This window comes from Callithrix jacchus, chromosome 8 (assembly GCF_049354715.1).
Source record: "Callithrix jacchus isolate 240 chromosome 8, calJac240_pri, whole genome shotgun sequence".
NCBI lineage: Eukaryota > Metazoa > Chordata > Mammalia > Primates > Cebidae > Callithrix > Callithrix jacchus.
The window spans coordinates 9,872,527-9,891,165 of NC_133509.1; the positions used below are offsets into that span (position 1 = coordinate 9,872,527).

The 18,639-nt window shown below is 43.6% G+C and overlaps 1 protein-coding gene across 29 annotated transcripts in view; it reads left to right on the forward strand.

Moving 5' to 3' along the window:
• Nucleotides 1-17,967, forward strand: part of TPM1 (tropomyosin 1) — a 29,728-nt gene extending 11,761 nt beyond the window's left edge. For 4 of the 29 annotated variants that reach the window (XM_078333317.1, XM_002753206.4, XM_003733889.6 and 1 more), the window contains 7 exons: nt 3,438-3,571; nt 6,240-6,357; nt 7,552-7,622; nt 7,880-7,955; nt 8,895-8,957; nt 9,256-9,325; nt 17,148-17,967. In XM_078333317.1, the coding sequence (XP_078189443.1) occupies nt 6,244-6,357; nt 7,552-7,622; nt 7,880-7,955; nt 8,895-8,957; nt 9,256-9,325; nt 17,148-17,230 (477 nt within the window). In that variant the 5' untranslated portion in view covers nt 3,438-3,571; nt 6,240-6,243 and the 3' untranslated portion in view covers nt 17,231-17,967. Of the gene's footprint in view, nt 1-3,437; nt 3,572-6,239; nt 6,358-7,551; nt 7,623-7,879; nt 8,474-8,894; nt 8,958-9,255; nt 9,326-10,723; nt 10,807-12,446; nt 12,643-15,954 lie in introns of those variants that run through there. The other 25 variants (XM_009005001.5, XM_009004999.5, XM_009005007.5 and 22 more) reach the window with 11 other exon arrangements.
• Nucleotides 17,968-18,639: the final 672 nt, after the last annotated feature.

Sequence of the window (18,639 nt, forward strand, 5' to 3'; positions counted from 1 at the left end):
ATGAAGTTTTCAATTTTATATCCTGTCGAATTTCGAAAAGATTGTGATAAATACTTTAGTGGATGATTTGCATTACAGCAACTGTTCTCCTAGACCTGGTTAGGGTCTGTCCCTGAGGCCTTTCTTGGGGAGTTGGGGTGGGGCCCAGAGAACATCTAAATCTGATGTCAGAAGAGATAAAGACCGCAGGAGTGAGAACTGCCAGTTCCAAGGCTTCCATGACGTTCCGGAAGCCAGGAGAAGTGAAGAGTGGAGAGCCAGCACACCAGGGGCCTGGTGACTTGGGCTTTCATCCTGTCTCCCACTGCTGGCTATATGGCCTCTGCATACTTCAGTGGCCAGGGTCAGAGTTCCCTCCTGCCCCTCTTTTTAGTGAAGAGCTAGAAGAATGGCCAGCTTCTTCGGGTGGTAGTGAAGGGGATTGTTTATTTTTAGTACAGATTCCTGCCCTCCGCCTTTGACCTCCTGAATCAGAATCTCTAGGGATAGGGCCTGGAAGTTTGATTTTTTTTTTTTTTTATGTTCATCTCTGAGTTGATTCTGACACGAAGCCACTCGTGGGAACTGCCGACCTGGGGATCCTTCCAGCTAAAATATTGAGACCCTATTTTTTGGATTTACAGGGGCTCCTCAGGAAGGGGCAGCCACCCTCAGGTCTGCTGTGTATGAGCTACCATTCCTCCCTCCATATCACCAACTGTCACCTAGACGTGGGTCTCCATGCCTAGTTGTTGCTGGGGCACCCTCTATGAAGCCCTGCTGGCTGGTATTCCCGTAGGATATATTCTCTGATGTCCAGGAGTCTGAGGCTCTGCAGAATGCTGCTGGGGAAACACGGAGATGACGTTCAGACAACAGCATTCTGTAAACTCTGCGCCGAGAGCTAAGGGAGAGAATGGGGGTGGGGGTGATCGGCGGGAAGATGTAGATGGATTGGTGGGGGCCCTTTGGGTAGCAAGGCTGGAATGAACATGAGGCACTGTCTGCTTCCTTTCTGGTGATTCAGGTGTGTGGGGAACTGGGGACAGAGACCTGTCACTCAGAGAGCTCTTTCCCCAGAGCATAAACAGGTGACTTTCAGTGAGTACAAAGTCCTTGAGGTTTAGGCCCGGATCTGAAGCAGAGCAGAGAACTTAAACCTGGTGGCTACACAAAGCTTTTGAAAATCTTGCTGGCATTTCTCTCACAGGCCAGGGCCTCTGTAAGGAGGATATCTGCCTTCATATTAAATAGAAGAAAGGGGGAAAGAAAAGAGTGTACAGTACTTTGGAGTACATAACCTAGACACGCTACAGAGGCTTTTTGCTGTCGGAGGGCTTTTGATATGTGTGCTTGGTTTTTTGTGTGGTTCTAAATTTCGGGGTTTTTTGTTTTGTTTTGGTTTGGTTTTTTTGCCCTTTGTTTTTGCATCAGCTTTGAGTCCCCCCTCCCACCTGCAAAAGGAATAGAATTTTACTGGAAAATGAAAATGTAGAAAAGTGAAGAAATCTTGCCGGACCCAAAAGTGTATCCTTAATATGTATACATCCTTCTGGCAATAGTAAGAAAAAAATGCCTAATGGTTTTTAAAAGACAGTTCCCTGTAATTAAGAAATTTGTTATCCTATTACCTTCACCCTTCAATATACTCATAACCCCCAAAACAACAGTCATCTGCCAGTAATTCCTGGCTGGGCCCAGTTACCAGCTGTGCACTGATAAGGATTTCCTTTATAGGCAGTACAGCTGTAAATGTTCCTCCTCCGATTTATTTCACATTTGCCCTGCTCCCTGCCTCCAACCAATTACTACATTTTTGTCAGGATAAAAGTGTATTTACAGGTTTTTTTTTTTTTTTTGTCTCGCTCTGTTGCCCAGGCTGGAGTACAGTGGCGCAATCATGGGCTCACTGCAACCTCCACCTCCTGGGTTCAAACAATTCTCCTGCTTCAGCCTCCTGAGTAACTGGGATTACAGGCACATGCCACCATGCCCAGCTAATTTTTTGTATTTTTTAGCAGAGACAAAGTTTCATCATGTTTGTCAGGCTGGTCTCAAACTCCTGACCTCATGATCCTCCCACGTCGGCCTCCCAAAGTGCTGGGATTATAGTGTGAGCCACCGTGCACAGCCTGCGTGTTTTTATAGAGTCCTTCACCATAGTTGGAGATGCCCTACTCACCTCTCTTGCCAGATAAAACTTGGCATTTAAAGTCTTACAAATCTAGATGAGCCGCAGCTGAAGGTTCTCAGATTCCTTTGATTAAGGCTGTGACCTCAGTCTTTAACTACATTTGCATTTCTAACTTTGTACTGTGGATCCATAAGCTAAGAAAATTACTTTTACTGAAATTAGGTTGGTGTTATTCCTGTTCCTCAGCCCATACTCTATGCAGAGAACTGTGAGTTCTCGGGATGTGAGCAGCTTACAGTCCAATGATGAAGACAGGGCTGTACGTAGAGGAATTTGTTATCCTATTACCATGGGTCCCTAAGTGTTTATTGTAATTTCTAGAAAACACCTAGGTGTTCTGCAAACCCCACTACCCCTTGGTGAGCATATATTCAAAGTGGATGAGGCGTTGTACCTGATTAGTAATTCCATCTTCCACTTCCACGCACAGTATTTCAACAGCCACCAGTGCAAGTGTGTACAGTGGAACATCATAGTCTTACAAGGGTTCTGAGGCTCATAGCAACGATTTCTTACCATAGGAAAAGATCATTGCCTCTCAAAGAAACAAACATTTTATTCCAGAGATAGATACCAAGTAAAAACAGTACTTTTGTTACTTTTCTTTTTAGGAGTTTGATGCTCTTCTTGTGTTAACCTTGACTTCTAAGGAATTTCATAGGCTTACATAAAAAACATTTGGGAAGATTTGTCGTGGCTCCATTCCAATGAGGCCAGCTATTCTAAAAGGGGTTGTTGGATTGTGTTGGGCCTTCATGTGGTGTGTATTTTAGAACCACTGAATTTTAAACTATTTTAGTTCCTTTGATAAAGTGGCTAGAAGAAAAGAATGTTGAGTGAAACTCTTGAGTCCGCTTTCTGGCTGTACTGCTATCGTCTTACATGGCTGAGCCTGGTGAGTCCTGTCTCAGTTCACACTTCAGGCCCCAGTGAGTGAGGTGGCTTGTTTAACAAGCAAGCAAAGCCAGGGTGTTGAAATCTATGGAAGAAACGAGCCATGTGAAAGAGCGTTTGCTAATGGTCTGTCTGATGAGAATTGTGTGTATAGATTTGTATATACATATATATGGATGTTTACTATATAAATCAATGTCTAAATGTATCTGAGAACTCCGGAATTGACTAAGGCTTGTAATGCACTTAAAGGTAGCTCACCACAAGACAGTCTTCCTGTCTGAAATCAGCATCGCAGTCCCAGCCACCTCCTCAAGGTACCATCCTCACTTTCTCCCCAACTCTGAAATGCTTTTCACTCTCTACCTAGGCTGAAGCTGACGTAGCTTCTCTGAACAGACGCATCCAGCTGGTTGAGGAAGAGTTGGATCGTGCCCAGGAGCGTCTGGCAACAGCTTTGCAGAAGCTGGAGGAAGCTGAGAAGGCAGCAGATGAGAGTGAGAGGTGAGAATGCCTCATCAGCCATCTTTTGCAGCTGCCTTTCCTAATGGAATAAACTGGAGGGCTCCTGTGATCTTTGAGGTTTAAGAATTTTTCAGTCCCCTGGTGGTGGAATCATTTCCGCCATTGATCCCAGGTATAACTCAGTAGGTTTTGTTCATTTAGCATTAGTGAAACACGTACTATGTGCAAAGCACTGTCCTAAGCCCTAAGGTTACAAAAAAGAAAAAGATCTTATTCCTGCCATCGCAGAGCTCACCATCTAATAAGGGAGACAGGTATGTAAAAGAGAAGTTTAGGGATACAAGTTGGCCCTTTCGTACAGACCACAAAGCAATTGTGCATTTTTTTTAAGTATAACTTTATTTTAAAATAGACCAAGGAGTCTTAGGCCTAGAGAAAGGAACTATGGACTGTCAGTTGTCAAATAGCTTAACAATTAGGTAGAAGAAAAAAACACAAACAAAAATACGGTCTGCAAAAGTAAAATATTTTGGACTTGGTCTTAATACACAGATAGTCAGATGCTTGTGTGTTCTGAGCCTACCTCTGCTGTGAGCTGGCTCTACTCCAAGATTCAGCTTGGTGGTAGTAAAGGAAAGCATGGTTCGTATAGACCAGCACAGCCTTGTGTGGTCTAGAAGGCATTTTCCCTTGTGCTCAACTGTTGGAATTAAGGATTTGCCATATTGCATAGAAGCACTTGAAGAGAGACTCCATGAGGTGAGAGAGCATTCTGCTGCTTGAGGGATAGCAGGAAGCGGCTCAGAACACTGAGCATGTATCTGTCTGTGCTGTGACCTGGGCAAGTGAAAGCAGTCAGTCACCTTGTTCATTTCTCCATCTTTGAAGTGACCCTGCCACCAGGTGTCAGGTATAAATAGTGATTTCATACCTTAGGATTAAAGAAGATTTTTAGCTCAAGTTTTTAGGCCATTATTCACTGCCGCTTAGTGTTTCTTTGCTAACCAAGCATTTCTTAAAGATGACTAATCATCTCTTACAGTGTACACATAAGAGCGGTTTTGTGGCTGACTTCTTTCTGAAATATACTTGTTAGTGCACCTTAAAGGCAGTCTGGTAATGTTAGACTTTCGAGTAAAGGGAACTTGGGGATCATTTCGTCCCTTAGTTCTACAAATGAGTAGACTAGGGCTCAGAGAATGATATGAGTTGCATCGAGGCTCACAGCATATTTGTGGCTAAGCCAAGACTCCAACCCAGATCTCCTCAACTGTATTCCAATGCTTCATCAAAAGATAATGGACTCATGCCTATAATCCCAGCACTTTAGGAGGCCGAGGCGGGCAGATCACTTGAGGCCAGGAGTTCAAGACCAGCCTGGACAACATTGCAAAACCCCTAAATCTACTAAAAATACAAAAATTAGCCAGGTGTGGTGGTACATACCTGTAATCCCAGCTGCTCGAGAGGCCGAGGCAGGAGAATCACTTGAACCCGGGAGGTGGAGGTTGCAGCAAGCCAAGATCACACCACTGCACTCTAACCTGGGTGATAGAGTGAGACTCTGTCTCAAAAATATGATAATAAAGTAGTGGTTTACTTATACTGCCTACTTAAATTGTGATGAATGAATTCCATTTTAACATGACTCATGATTCCATATGGCTGTAAAATATCACAGGTTAATATGTTTCTGAAACATAACACCATGCCATAGAACCTGATACACTGAGTATAGACGACAAGGTCAGGCCTGTCTCCCAGAGTTGCTGTCATGAAAGGGTTCCGGCCGGGCGCGGTGGCTCACGCCTGTAATCCCAGCACTTTGGGAGGCCGAGGCGGGTGGATCACGAGGTCAACAGATCGAGACCATCCTGGTCAACATGGTGAAACCCCGTCTCTACTAAAAATACAAAAAATTAGCTGGGCACGGTGGCGCGTGCCTGTAATCCCAGCTACTCGGGAGGCTGAGGCAGGAGAATTGCCTGAACCCAGGAGGCAGAGGTTGCAGTGAGCCGAGATTGCGCCATTGCACTCCAGCCTGGGTAACGAGAGCGAAACTCCATCTCAAAAAAAAAAAAAATTAATAAAAAAGTAATAATAATAAAATAAAATAATTTAAAAAAATAAGAAACGGTTCCATTACAGGTAAACTTAGCCTGAAGCATTCAGTTGAATCATAGGAAATTGCCATTATTACTGGTCTGAAATGGTCAAATATCAGCAGTTTTTTTGTAAGCCAGTCTAATATTTTTGCTTATGGTTGGCAGGGTAAGAGGATTCTTTGTAGAAAGAGGTAAATAAAGGTAAATTTGATTTCACTGTAGCTTTGGTTCATGTGCAAGCTGAGGCTTCCCACAGGAAAGGAAAGAAATCTCATCGATTTAACATACTGTCTTTTCCAGTTTCATGCCGCCAAGATTCAAACAGGATCCTGACATGGTATCTTTCATCTAATGTGAGATGCCTGGTAGTTTCATCAGTACTTGAAGTGAGAGAGTTCCTTCACGGTGAACAGAGAGAAATATGTCTCTTTTTTCCACCTTTAGCTCTGGAAAGTGTTGTTTCCTGGTTTGGAAAATAAAAGTAGCTCTGTGCTCTATTTTGGTCTACCACTTACACCAAGACTCACAGGCCACAGGAGTGCAGTGTGCATTTGCAGAGTTCAGCTCTAACTCTTGGATTTTCCTGCTGTCTTTCTTTTCAGAGGCATGAAAGTCATTGAAAGTCGAGCCCAAAAGGATGAAGAGAAAATGGAAATTCAGGAGATCCAACTGAAAGAGGCCAAGCACATTGCTGAAGATGCCGACCGCAAATATGAAGAGGTCAGATCCTAGGGCCCAAAGCCTTGTGGACTCTCAGCGGTGGCCTGCAGGAGGCCAGGGAGCAGAGCACAACCTTGATTCCTGAGTGAGGCTGTCTGCTTTGCTGGAATAAATGGGTGGCTTCCAGAATCAGAGTTCCCTTGTCTCCAGAAAACGGTTCTAATTTTGATCCTGCTAGAGGATCCCAGACCTTATCATGAAGCTGATCAGTAGCACTGGGAAGAAGGACCAGAACTCCTCTCCCCCAGCCACAAAGACCCAGACAAAAGATCTTCGGCCAGAAGGGAGAGTTGGGCCCTGTGTCTTGTGAAAGGAGGCTCTCACGCTGTCATGGTGCCAGTCACTTCTTTCCAGATTCACCTAGCACATCCAGACTGGGCAGCCTAGAGACCACAGACAGCTGCTCAGTGGATTCATGGGCCCTCTTTCCTCAAGGGTGGTAAAAAAAAATACTCTTATCAACACAGGTTTTCTGCTGAATTTGCTCCTGGCCATGTCCCCATGAAAACAACCTCCTGTGGTAACAGAGGCAATGTGATGATTAAGGTTTCCATTTTTTCCGTATCGGATCACATCGTGGCCGTCCTGAGACAGCAGTGCCCCTCCTATTTATTATCACTACTTTCAGGTGACACTGTGCTCACCAGTTTTGATCTGCTTCAGAGCCTCCCTTCCTCTCTGTTTCTTCCACTAACTACAAACTTGAGTTTGTCGGTTATCTCACCAGCTGGTCTCACGTTAGTGTTGCTTGTATTCTTCCTCTGCAGTAAGGAGGTAGACGCACAGATCAGCCATCAGATCAGTGGAGGCCTTAGGTTTACTTTGTTTTCCTGGCAGCTCCTACCTTTTCAGTATAAAATGCATCATGTCTCTTCCTACTGCTGTTTCTGAGATGGTGAATTTGTTATTTTCTCCCTGGTTCCACTTTTGGTCTGGCTGCCAGTTCAGCTGGGTCAGACTTCCAACTGAGACTGCTTAATCACAACTGACCACTGAGTCAGAGCAGAAGCCTCTGATCTCCTCTGCTGGCACTCCTAATGGAGACTTGCTTCTCTCTGGTCTACCAGAAAGAGAATCATATTGTTTGTAGACAAAACCCTTAGGGACTGATGTGATCTGATCCCTACCCCCATGCCCTCCTACATTAAGCTTGCAAGACCCATGGTGTGTGTGTTCTGTGTTTTCCTGCTGCAGGTGGCCCGTAAGCTTGTCATCATTGAGAGCGACCTGGAACGTGCAGAGGAGCGGGCTGAGCTCTCAGAAGGGTAAGTGGGCCCGGCACCAGGAGGCCACGAATGGGGTGCTACAGAGCAGTGACTAAACAGCATGACCTTCTGGCAGCTGCACATTACCTGTTTCAGCTCCGGGCTCCTTTTGTACTCATTTGATGTGGACGAGCCACGAGTATGGAACATGGAGGACTCGTTTGGGGTGTCTATGTATGAATGCGTGTATCACTGCATGCCTTACCTGCACACTGATTTTGTGAATGGCCTTGTGCATTTCCTGTGTCCACTAACAGCCAAGTCCGACAGCTGGAAGAACAATTAAGAATAATGGATCAGACCTTGAAAGCATTAATGGCTGCAGAGGATAAGGTACTGATGGCTCATGTGTGGTTTTTAGGTTTAATTGCAACCCAGACGTCTTTCAGCTTCCAATGCCTACTGGTTCGTTTGGTATAACGACTGCACCTTCACTTCACCCTCTGCTATTTATATCTTGCTTTAAGTGCTTTCCCTTGGTCCTTTGTGCTCCTTTGTTTTCCCTTCGTAAATGCTCTTTGGGCAGCCAAAAAAGGAGCCAAATTATTGCACTTCAAAGTTGTTGGATTTTTGTCACCCTGCCTTCTGCTATTGCAAGGCTGGAGGGCAGTGTTCCTGGCAAAAGCAAACATTTTCATACCTGATGATTTGGCTACTTTAAGGCAGTCCTTCGTCTCTAGGACTTGGTTTTCATTTTTTCCCATCCCTCTCCTTTTTCTCTCCTCCTTCCTTTGGCTTGTCTCCCACCCTTTCTGCCTCTGATCGAAAACCTTAGCAAATGTGCCGAGCTTGAAGAAGAATTGAAAACTGTGACGAACAACTTGAAGTCACTGGAGGCTCAGGCTGAGAAGGTAGGCCAGGAGCATGGTGTCGGGGAAAGGCATCTTTGAAGTGCTGCTCAAAAGAGGCCCTGCCGGTGAAAGCAACAGTACATAGACATTTTAGGAAATGGCAGTATTAGGACGTGATTTTTGGAGAGTTACTGGATAACAAATTCTTTTTTTTAACTAGAGAATTTATTTTATGTTGGGGATGTGAGTCATCAATTTAATTTAAACCAAGTGCCAAGTGGATAAGTTACCTTGTTATCCCATGTAAAACAATAGGCAAGAAAGCAGAGAATGTATTGCGGTGTGCCATTCGATAGCAGAGGTTCCATTACCTCCGAGACGTCCTTAACATCTGCTGGCTGGGCTGGCGAGCTCTCTGCATGAGGAGGCAGGAGTGGAGCGGGCTGCAGCCTGACATCTGGAATGCTCTGTCTAATTCCAGTACTCGCAGAAGGAAGACAAATACGAGGAGGAGATCAAGGTCCTTTCCGACAAGCTGAAGGAGGTAATGTGAGAGTTGTGGATGAAGCCAGCTGCATTTTAAATGAGTTTGTTTTCATGGAACCGGTCAGGGCCTTTTCATTTTAAAGGTCCAGTGACCCAAGTCAGGAATATTCAAAGGTCACCTTGGAGTTTATGTGCCATACTAGCTGCCATTTCTCACGTTAATGACTGAAACTGACAAGTAGTCTCAGGTCCATTTTATGGGTGATGTGCTTCATGTTCATCCTCTAGTTTTCCCTATGTTTGTAACTAAGGAAAACATAAAACTTCCCAACTTTGACTCAAATAAATCATTACAGGCTGAGACTCGGGCTGAGTTTGCGGAGAGGTCAGTAACTAAATTGGAGAAAAGCATTGATGACTTAGAAGGTAAGATCTTAAGTACTGTTTTTCAATTACTCCTTATGTTTGAATACTGATCCAGCAAATTTTCCGTCTGCCTTGATAGACTCCTTTGCACTTGCATATTCTTTCTTTCTGTCCTCTGGGGTTTTCCTCTGTGGCTTTTAAACCCAGGAACCTGAGTCTTCTGCTCAAGAGGTGACTAGTTAGCCACCAGCCATAGTGGCAGACACCGTCTAGCTTAACTTCCTGCTCATCAGAACTGTGGCAGGTTTATTTTTCACTGTGAGTGAGGTGCTTATAGGTGAGAATGACTCTAGTATAGTTTCAATCTTCATTGTTATTTCCTAATTAAATTGGGAAGGCTATGGACTTGTTTTTAGAAGAATCCATCTTCTTCCAAGTATGAATTCAAAGTAAGGATTTGGGGTTTTGTTTTTTTTAAGTCATTTATTATCTTAGCAAAGTACTTTAGATCCTGAATGAGGAGCGGAAAATATAGTTAAGCATTTGTCCCCTAAGGCATTTAGGTTTTATTTTAGTAAAAACCAGTCTGTCTCACGGATATCCTAACTGTTGAGCTTTGAAGCTTGTGAAGGGTTACTGTGAAAAAGAAAAAAGAGAAACATATCCATCACAGATAGAAGGGATTAGAGAGGGAGCTAGGGTTTGGTGCAGCAATAACCAAAGCAGCAGAGAAGAGAGAATGACAGATGGCTTCAAAATGATCCGCCAAAGTGCAGCCAAGTATGAAACCTGCGCAATCACAAAAACTGGACCGCAGACGTGCCATGTAAAGTGTGGCGCTCTTTGGTTTTCAAGCCTCCTGAATCAGTAGTAGGCAGCTGGAATGGCAAGACCACAGGAGTAGCTTCAATGGCATTAAGAAATCGCTATCCCAGCGGTCTGGTGTGGTCAGGAAGTCAATGGTTTGAAGGTGGAGCCAGATAAGGACTACAGGCTGTAGTCACAAACTGTTCTTCCAAAACACTGCCCTTGGATTTTTTTTCCCCATTGTTTATAGCTGCAGGTGGCTGACCACTCCAGTGTAATTAAAATACAGCTCTGCAAAAGAAAAATGATCCATTAGCCCCTACCCCGTTGACCAGGAGACAGCCTTCTGTGGTTTCATTTAGGATTTAACATGGTTTACTGATATACCTACCATGTTTGTTATGATTTTCGTAATGAGTCTCTCTCATTTTATTTTCTAATGGGTTTTGTTCTCTTTGTTTTTGTTTCAATTTATTTAAAACAAAACGCACGCCTCCCGCATTGGCCACCTGCTACGGCACCAACCCCTTCAATGCATTGCCCTTTTCTTGCTGCTGTGTTGGGATGGTGCGCGCGCCACCCTCACTCGCCCTCCATCTCTTGATCACTCTTCATGTTCTTGCACCTCTGCCTTCCACTTCCTGGTCATAGACGAGCTGTATGCTCAGAAACTGAAGTACAAAGCCATCAGCGAGGAGCTGGACCACGCTCTCAACGATATGACTTCCATGTAAACGTGCATCCGCTCTGCCTGCTTGCACCCATGCCCTCATGCTAATGTAATAAACGCACCACCATCCCTTCCTTGCTTCGTGATCTCTGCACTCTTGATCTTTGCACTGCTGTGTTCACCCTTTTTGTCATAACCTAGAATAGTCATTGTTTCTTCACTGTCTACTAATATGAAGGCCAACTAGATTAAGTGTGTCTATACAAACCATTTTCCTTTCAGATTCCTTTTATTTTGTAAATGCTAAGTGAGAGTAATGAACTAGAATGAGTGACCTTGAGCACTATCCTTTTGGGAAATTAAACTCAAGTAAAACTAGATGGCCATGCTGTTGTACAGGAAGTTCTCAAGAAATATCAAAAATTTGTTTCCTGAGATTCAGCTAAGTACAACATAATCATTTTCATCAAGTAAATAGAAATTGAAGGCTGGTACTGTAAAGATCCTCTTTTACTTTTAAGAATTCTAGAGTAAAAGGAACCCTCTGCTGAGTAACCAAGCCTTTAACTTTGTTTTTATGAAAGGAATTAAAATGAATATTTACCATAACCTGTGTCAAAGAAATGGGAAATGGGGCCAGACACGGTGGCTCAAGCCTGTAATCCCAGCACTTTGGGAGGCTGAGGCGGGTGGATCACGAGATCAAGAGATCGAGACCATCCTGGTCAACATGGTGAAACCCCATCTCTACTAAAAATACAAAAAATTAGCTGGGCATGGTGGCGCGTGCCTGTAATCCCAGCTACTCGGGAGGCTGAGGCAGGAGAATTGCCTGAACCCAGGAGGCGGAGGTTGCGGTGAGCCGAGATCACGCCATGGCACTCCAGCCTGGGTAACAAGAGCAAAACTCTGTCTCAAAAAAAGAAATGGGAAATGGAACACAGATTGTACAATGTGAGCTTAGGAGTTAATGGCTCAGATTTTACTGTTAGGCAGTAAGAGTTGGAGTAGGTAATCCTATTATCAAGAGAAGAACCTTGAACAGATATAACTAATTTACATATTACTAACCAAACTTAAACATTAAATTTTTTCTACTAAATTCTAATCTGTAATGTTTCAGAGTTCTTCATTCTAATATCACCCTAAATTCCATCGAAGCTGGAAATGTCATTTTCCAAACCCACCTGTCATTCATTTACCCATGCAAAAAAAAAAAAAATTGGTAACTTGAAGAGTGTGGCATGTGCGTGCTGCCTTAGAGGTTATAGAATCCTCACACTCAACAAAAAAGCACCTAGAGACATGACTGTTGCCATGGAAACCAGAGAAAAGTCTGTCTTCTCATCCCCCATTTGTGAGGGGGTGGATCAGATCATTTGTCTCTAAGGTCTTTTCCAGTGCTAAAACATGGTGATTCTTTGGGAAAAACTTTCTGCATCCGGAAAGATGAGTGTGGCATAAAATTTGTTTTTCAATTCTGTTCATGGGTCTTCTTAAAATGCACCCTTGCCCAAAGGCAGCCTGTGACGGCCTCAGGTGAGGTGACGGCAATCCTTCTGACGTGTGGCTGGCAGTGGGTTTTGCATGACTGCTTCTTGTCTGTGTTTCAAGTGCTCTCATCTATTGGTTTGTTTCCTTTTTTTTTTTTTTTCCCATTGTACCACTTTTTTTCTTTTTCTCCCACCTTTTATCTTCACGCAGATAAGTTTCTTTGCTTCACTTCTCCCAAGACTCCCTCGTCGAGCTGGACGTACCACCTCTCTGAGCTCTGCATTTGTCTGTTCTCCAGCTGACCCTGGTTCTCTGTTAGCATCCTGCCTTAGAGCCAGGCACACACTGTGCTTTCTGTTGTACAGAAGCTCATCTTTTCAGTGTCAAATAAACACTGTGTAAGCTATTTCTATTTGCTATTCTTTTTACTTCTTATTTATTGACATTTTAGTTTCAACACTGAATAAAACTACAGAGCTGCTTCACACATATGAGGGTTAGTTTTTGGCTGCTGCTTTCTTTTAAATTCTGAACACTATACATAATCGTATCAGGAGTTTCTAAAGCACAGTAGTTCCTTGTTGAACTTTAAAAAAATGCCCAGGCCTGCACCCCTTCAAAGGTTAGTGTGAGGCCTGGACATCTATGGAGTTTTGGGGGGGATTGTGATGGCTCTGGTATGCAGTCTGGGTCACACAGGGGACGCTGCTTATTGAGAGTTTTAAGTTCTGGCTTGATCAGTGTCTTCCTTTGCTGGAGGTTTAGCTTGGGATGTAGTGACCCCTCTGTGTTGATACATTGGTGGCCCCACTTGGGAGGACATGGCTAACTGATGAAAGGCTCATAATGGTTCCGTAGCTATCCCACGTTACTAGCAAGTTATACACTGAAAAGGGTGAAAAAGAACTTGGATGCAAACAATGTAAGTGTAAGTTTTGGTTATTGTCGATCATCTGTTTACAGCACAAAGAAGAGTTCGGGCTTTTTTGAAGTATATTTATTACTCAGCTACCTTTATTTTGATCATGAAAGTGACACCTTAGGTTTTCTAAACATGATCACTCTGTTCAGTCGTGATTTGTTTTGTGCTCTTCAGCACATACTTTGGGCGGGATTGTACATAATCTTTGTGTTCAATGGCTATGTTTTCATTTGTGGACATTTTTAAAATATAGCAATGAAAGGTGTCTTTTCCCCAACAATCGTATTCATTTGGGCTGCTATTGTGGTTAACAAACAGCCATTAAGTGATTAAAAAAATACATTGCAAAAATTCCAACTCTCAACAGGGACTTTAGTGTCGTAATTCCCACCATTTCTCCTTCCTCAGCAATCTGCCTGTATAGTTCTCTCCTGGGTTGTTGTTTTTTTTTTAACATGGATGATCTGCATGTTTTGTATATAGCTTTTTTAGCCCATATATCACCATACTCAAATAAATTTGGACAAACTCTGAAGATAGTGTCATTCTCACTCTACAGAGATTTCAAAGCAGAGAGGAAATAAATACTTTTTTTAAAAAAAAGCTGTGAATTAAAGTATTTTAGTCATGGTATGATGGACTTTTAAATTTAGAGTCTGGACAGTGTCTCTCCCTTGCATGTATAAAGACTTCTATAATTTCATGTTTTCTTTTCTTAAGGCTCCTTGGGCCTGCTTCCGAATGTGACTCCTTCCTTGTTCTTTTTTAAATTCAGAATAAGAGAAGTGCACCCTTCTCTGAGCAAACCCTGCTTCCTGATGTAGACAAAATGCCAAGTCTGAAAGTTCTGCTGAGCAGATGTGCATGTAATTCTGGAGGCACATCTGTTTTTTGGAAATCCTTCCAGAGACTTTCACACTTTCTATAAGTACACTCGACAAAGGGAAGTAGGCACTGTTGGATCAGGAGGGCAGGTTGGGAGTAGCCCAGGGTGTGCATGTGCAAGAGGAAAACAGCAAGTCAGGTTTATCAGGAAATTGTTGGAGCCCAGGCTTCTGGTTCAAAGGGCCGGCCCATAGCCACAGCTGCTTTGGTGGGCCAATCCAAAAGCATCACTGAGTTTTTGGGCTCTTGAAAATTTCAGCTGGGAGTCTCCATAGAACGGGAGGGGAGAACACTTCCAAGGATAAGAGCCTGTCTTGTCCCCGCCTTTGGGCCACCCATGCACAGCAGCTCCACAGCAGCTGAAGGAGAGCAGGTCCAGAGGAGGCTGTGGGAGGGAACACTGTCCTTCCTGCTGAATTCACACTGAGCCTCTGGATTCTCCAGAGTTTCTCCAAAGTTCTTCCATTCTAGCCTGGCCAAACATCGGGGCTCAGCAAACTGAGACATGCTCCCTACTCATGGCGACAGTTCCCTATGTCCATAGTGTAAATGTAGTAATGGGGCTTATGTCTTGCAACCCCCAAGCATATGTCACATGCAAAACGCTGTGGGAAGCAGTGGGGGTGTGGTAGAGAGACAGGCTGGAAAGGTTCTTTGCCCTTGATGAGCTGGCTGGCTAGTGCCAGGAGAGAGGAGTGAAGCAAGTCAGAACCAATAGGCATTTGGAGCTAACAAGGAAGAGAGAACCATTCTGATTGGGAGCTCCCTGGAGGAGGTAGCTGACATTTGACTGGGGTTTTGCATATTCAGAAACTGTGGGTGAGCAAAAAGGACAGAGCAGCAGATATTCCAAGTGAGAAAATGTAACGAGCATCCTACCATTTATGAGAATGTTAATGTGAGAGCTGCTCAATCTCTTGACAGACCTGGGGGCTGCAGGCACATTTTCCCCAGGAGTAGGATTGTTAGCTTTTCGAGGTCATGAAATATTTCTAGATCCAAGTTGTCACCATCATTCAAAGCCACCATGCATCCTCCGGCTGTTCCCGGTGCATACCGGGCTCTTGTTTGGCAGCTTGGGTGTCCCCTGGATTGTCAGATACAGACGGACTCCTGCAGTTGGTTTCCTTGCCCTGTGAGCAGATCGCGTGTCAGTGTGTAAAATGTGTATCACGCTGATCTGTAGGTGTTCCAAGCTTTGTTCATTCTATCCACATCCATTAGTACCACACATGAATGCCATCCTCTTCAAGAAGCAAGCAGGTAAATTCTAAATCAGTGTTGAGTGGAGACAAGGGCTGCTGCTTTTGCTATTTGAATAGATACCACTATTAAAGCTAGATGAGAGTCAGAATGTGGACTCTGTGTTTTGGTGACTGGGGGAAGGACAGAGACTTAATTCTGAATTTCAAAATATTTCAGTGCAGCAAAAGCAGTAACCCCCCAGTTGGTACTACCTGAGAGGAAAGGGGTCCTGGAAGAGGTGGGCTGCACTGGGCAGGTCGAGGTTTCAGCTGAGTTCAACACTGAGCCCTAGTAAGGGGTGGATGTCCCGCTGTCTCGCCTCCAGCCAGGCCTCCATTCCCAAGTCTATTGCCAGAAACTATGTATGGCTCAGCTCACAAAGCGGTGTAAGAGGAACATTCACTCTTTCTTCCTCCTCCTGTTGCTACCCCTCCCCTCTTTACCCACCAAGAGAGAAATTCTGACCCTAAGTCTACAAAGCTTTGTAGGGTTTACCCTTCCTCGATACAGGACAGCTGACTATGGGGTAAGAGTAAACTGCTCAGCCAATGACCAGCTGCTGTCCTGCTTGAGGTCTCTGTGTTCTCTATTACCTGCCTCTCACTGAGTCTGCTAACCTTTCTTCCTTCTGCCTCTTTTCTGCTAACCTGCTTGCTGACTGTACAGATCAACTCTACCAGCAACTTGAGCAAAACCGCCGCCTCACTAATGAACTAAAGCTGGCCCTGAATGAGGATTAAATTTAAGAGTGAAAAAACTTGGGCTGAATTCTAGGCGTGGAGCCCACGTGCAGAAAATCTAAGACTGTCCTACCTTCAACTAATAGAGTTGAAAACAGTTGCTTTCTGCAGAAATGCAAATGCAAGGAATTGGCTGAACGTCTGGCCTTGCCTGCATTTTCCTCTGTATGGCTGGAATCATTACGTTCTCTTCAATAACGAAACAGCTTTTATGGCAAAATACTTATATCATTCAGCACTCCTCTTTGAAATAGCAGGTCCTCTTGTTTGAACTGATAATGAGGACCCCCCCAAATTTTCTATTTCCCACTGACAGCCATGAGTCCTGCTTTAAGTATATAAATATATGTGTGTGTGTGTATATTCCTATTACATATTCATATTCCTAACATAAATATCTGGTATAGTGTCTGAAATATGATTAAATGTACCTATGCTTGGGCAAAATAGCTTTTGAAAACAGGAACTCATGCCAGAAGCCCCTGGTTGTCTGAAAGGTAGGCTTTATTCAGTCTAACAGTGCTGTTGGAGTCTGGGGAGAATGTCATGCTAATAATAAATAGAACATTATAAAAATAGTAAGAATGTCCTAATGAAGTGTGCATGAAACATGTTGGTATTTTTTTTTTATAAGCAACAGAAATAAATCATTTTAAAAGTTCTCAGAAAACCTATTTATGTCATCTTTGTTTCTGTGAGTTTGTGTTACTGCACAACTCCCAGACTTTTAACTGCCTGTCCCTGGGAAATGTCTGCTGTTAGTAACTTCTCCAGTTTGTAAAGCAGCGCTGCAGCTGCATTCGGTTTTTACCTCCCACTGTTCCCACGGCACAGTCAGTGAACCGTCACCAAACCCCATGTGCGTTTTATCTTTGTAGTGAAGTGTTGGTGGAGGTGCACCCGACTGCTCTGTGAGAATCCGTGCCATGGCTCCTTTGGGTCAAAGACATCCTCCCCCCGACTTAGGCTCTTGTCTAAAATGAGTAATGTCTTACAAGCATGCCTAGTTCTAATCATCTCATCCTGTGTTTGTGATTGATGTTTGCCTGCCTAACTGTACAAACCACCATTGTGTCCAAAGCACAGCTATTCATACTTAATTTTCTAATCCCACCGCAGAGAAAGTGGCTCATGCCAAAGAAGAAAACCTTAGTATGCATCAGATGCTGGATCAGACTTTACTGGAGTTAAACAACATGTGAACCCTCCTTAGCTGCGACCACATCCTTTCATTTTTTTGTTTTGTTTTTAAACAACTGCTTGCCCCTTAAATGCATTTTTATTTACTTTTACCACTGTCACAGAAACATCCACAAAATACCAGCTAGGTCAGGGGGTGGGGAAAACACACAAAGGCAAACCCATGTCAGGGCGATAATGGTTTAAATGTGCCATTTCCCAGGTTGATGTTGCCACACTTTGTAGAGTTTAGCAACACAGTATGCTTAGCCAGTGTAGGAGTCCTCACTAACGCAGAAAAAGTTCCATTCAAAGTGCCAATGATAGAGCGGACAGGAAGATTAATGTTGGAAACACAAGCAGGTGTGGACTGGTGCTACTTTAAACGAAAGGTCCCCCTGTGGTCTTTTGTTCAATATTGTACAATGTAGAACTCTGTCCAATGCTAATTTATTTTGTCTTGAGTTTTACTACGAGATGAGACTGTGGATCCCGCATGCCTGAATTCTCTAAAGCCTAGGGTCTGTTAAGCCACGCTGCTCTTCTGAGACTTCCATTCCTTTCTGATTGGCACACGTGCAGCTCATGACAGTCCACAGGATAATAATCAATGTGGATTTCCACTCTTCAGTTCATGTTAAAGTGAAAGATTTAGACACTACATAAAATTGGTAAAGGACATTTTCTTGAGAGTTATAACTATATGTAAACATTGTATAATGATATGGAATAAAATGCACATTGTAGGACATTTTCTAAATTTGGTGGTCCTGTCATTTGTATGTTCTTAATTTGTGAACTTCTGGTCGTGCAGCTGACCTGCCTTCCCCCGCAAATGGGTTCTCAGAACAAAATCCCAGAGTCCAGGAGAAACTAGGTTTCATGTGTTACCTTTTCAGAAACACTAAAAGCAGCATTATCTTGGTCTGTTAAAGTTATAACCAAGCAAGAGAGCACCTTTCCAAGAGTAATTTTCAGTGTTATTGGTGTATATCTGCGCATACATGTGGGACTTTCGCAGTGATTTTACTGGTTTGGGGATTTTTCTTCTGACATACCAGGGAAGTCTCTAGAAGTGACATAGCCACACACGAACAAATGATGGGTTACTGTGCCAAATCTGTTGTCCCCCAGCAGGGTGATTTGACTTAAAGTACTGCTGTAATGAGTCTTTATGACTTTCTGCTTCCCAGCTCATGAGTTCTCAATTCTAGTACATCTCCATTTTCTCCGACTTAGAAACTAAAAATATCATCAGTCATTTTCCTAACTGTTGAAGACTTTAAGCAAACAAAATAGATTACACACAATCCTGGCTTAAGTTGTACTGCAGGGAAGAAAGAGGATGTTCTCACCAAAAGCAAACAGGAGAATGGACATCTATGAAAACTCATTTGGATGCAGACATCTTTTCATTTGAAAGTATTCAATA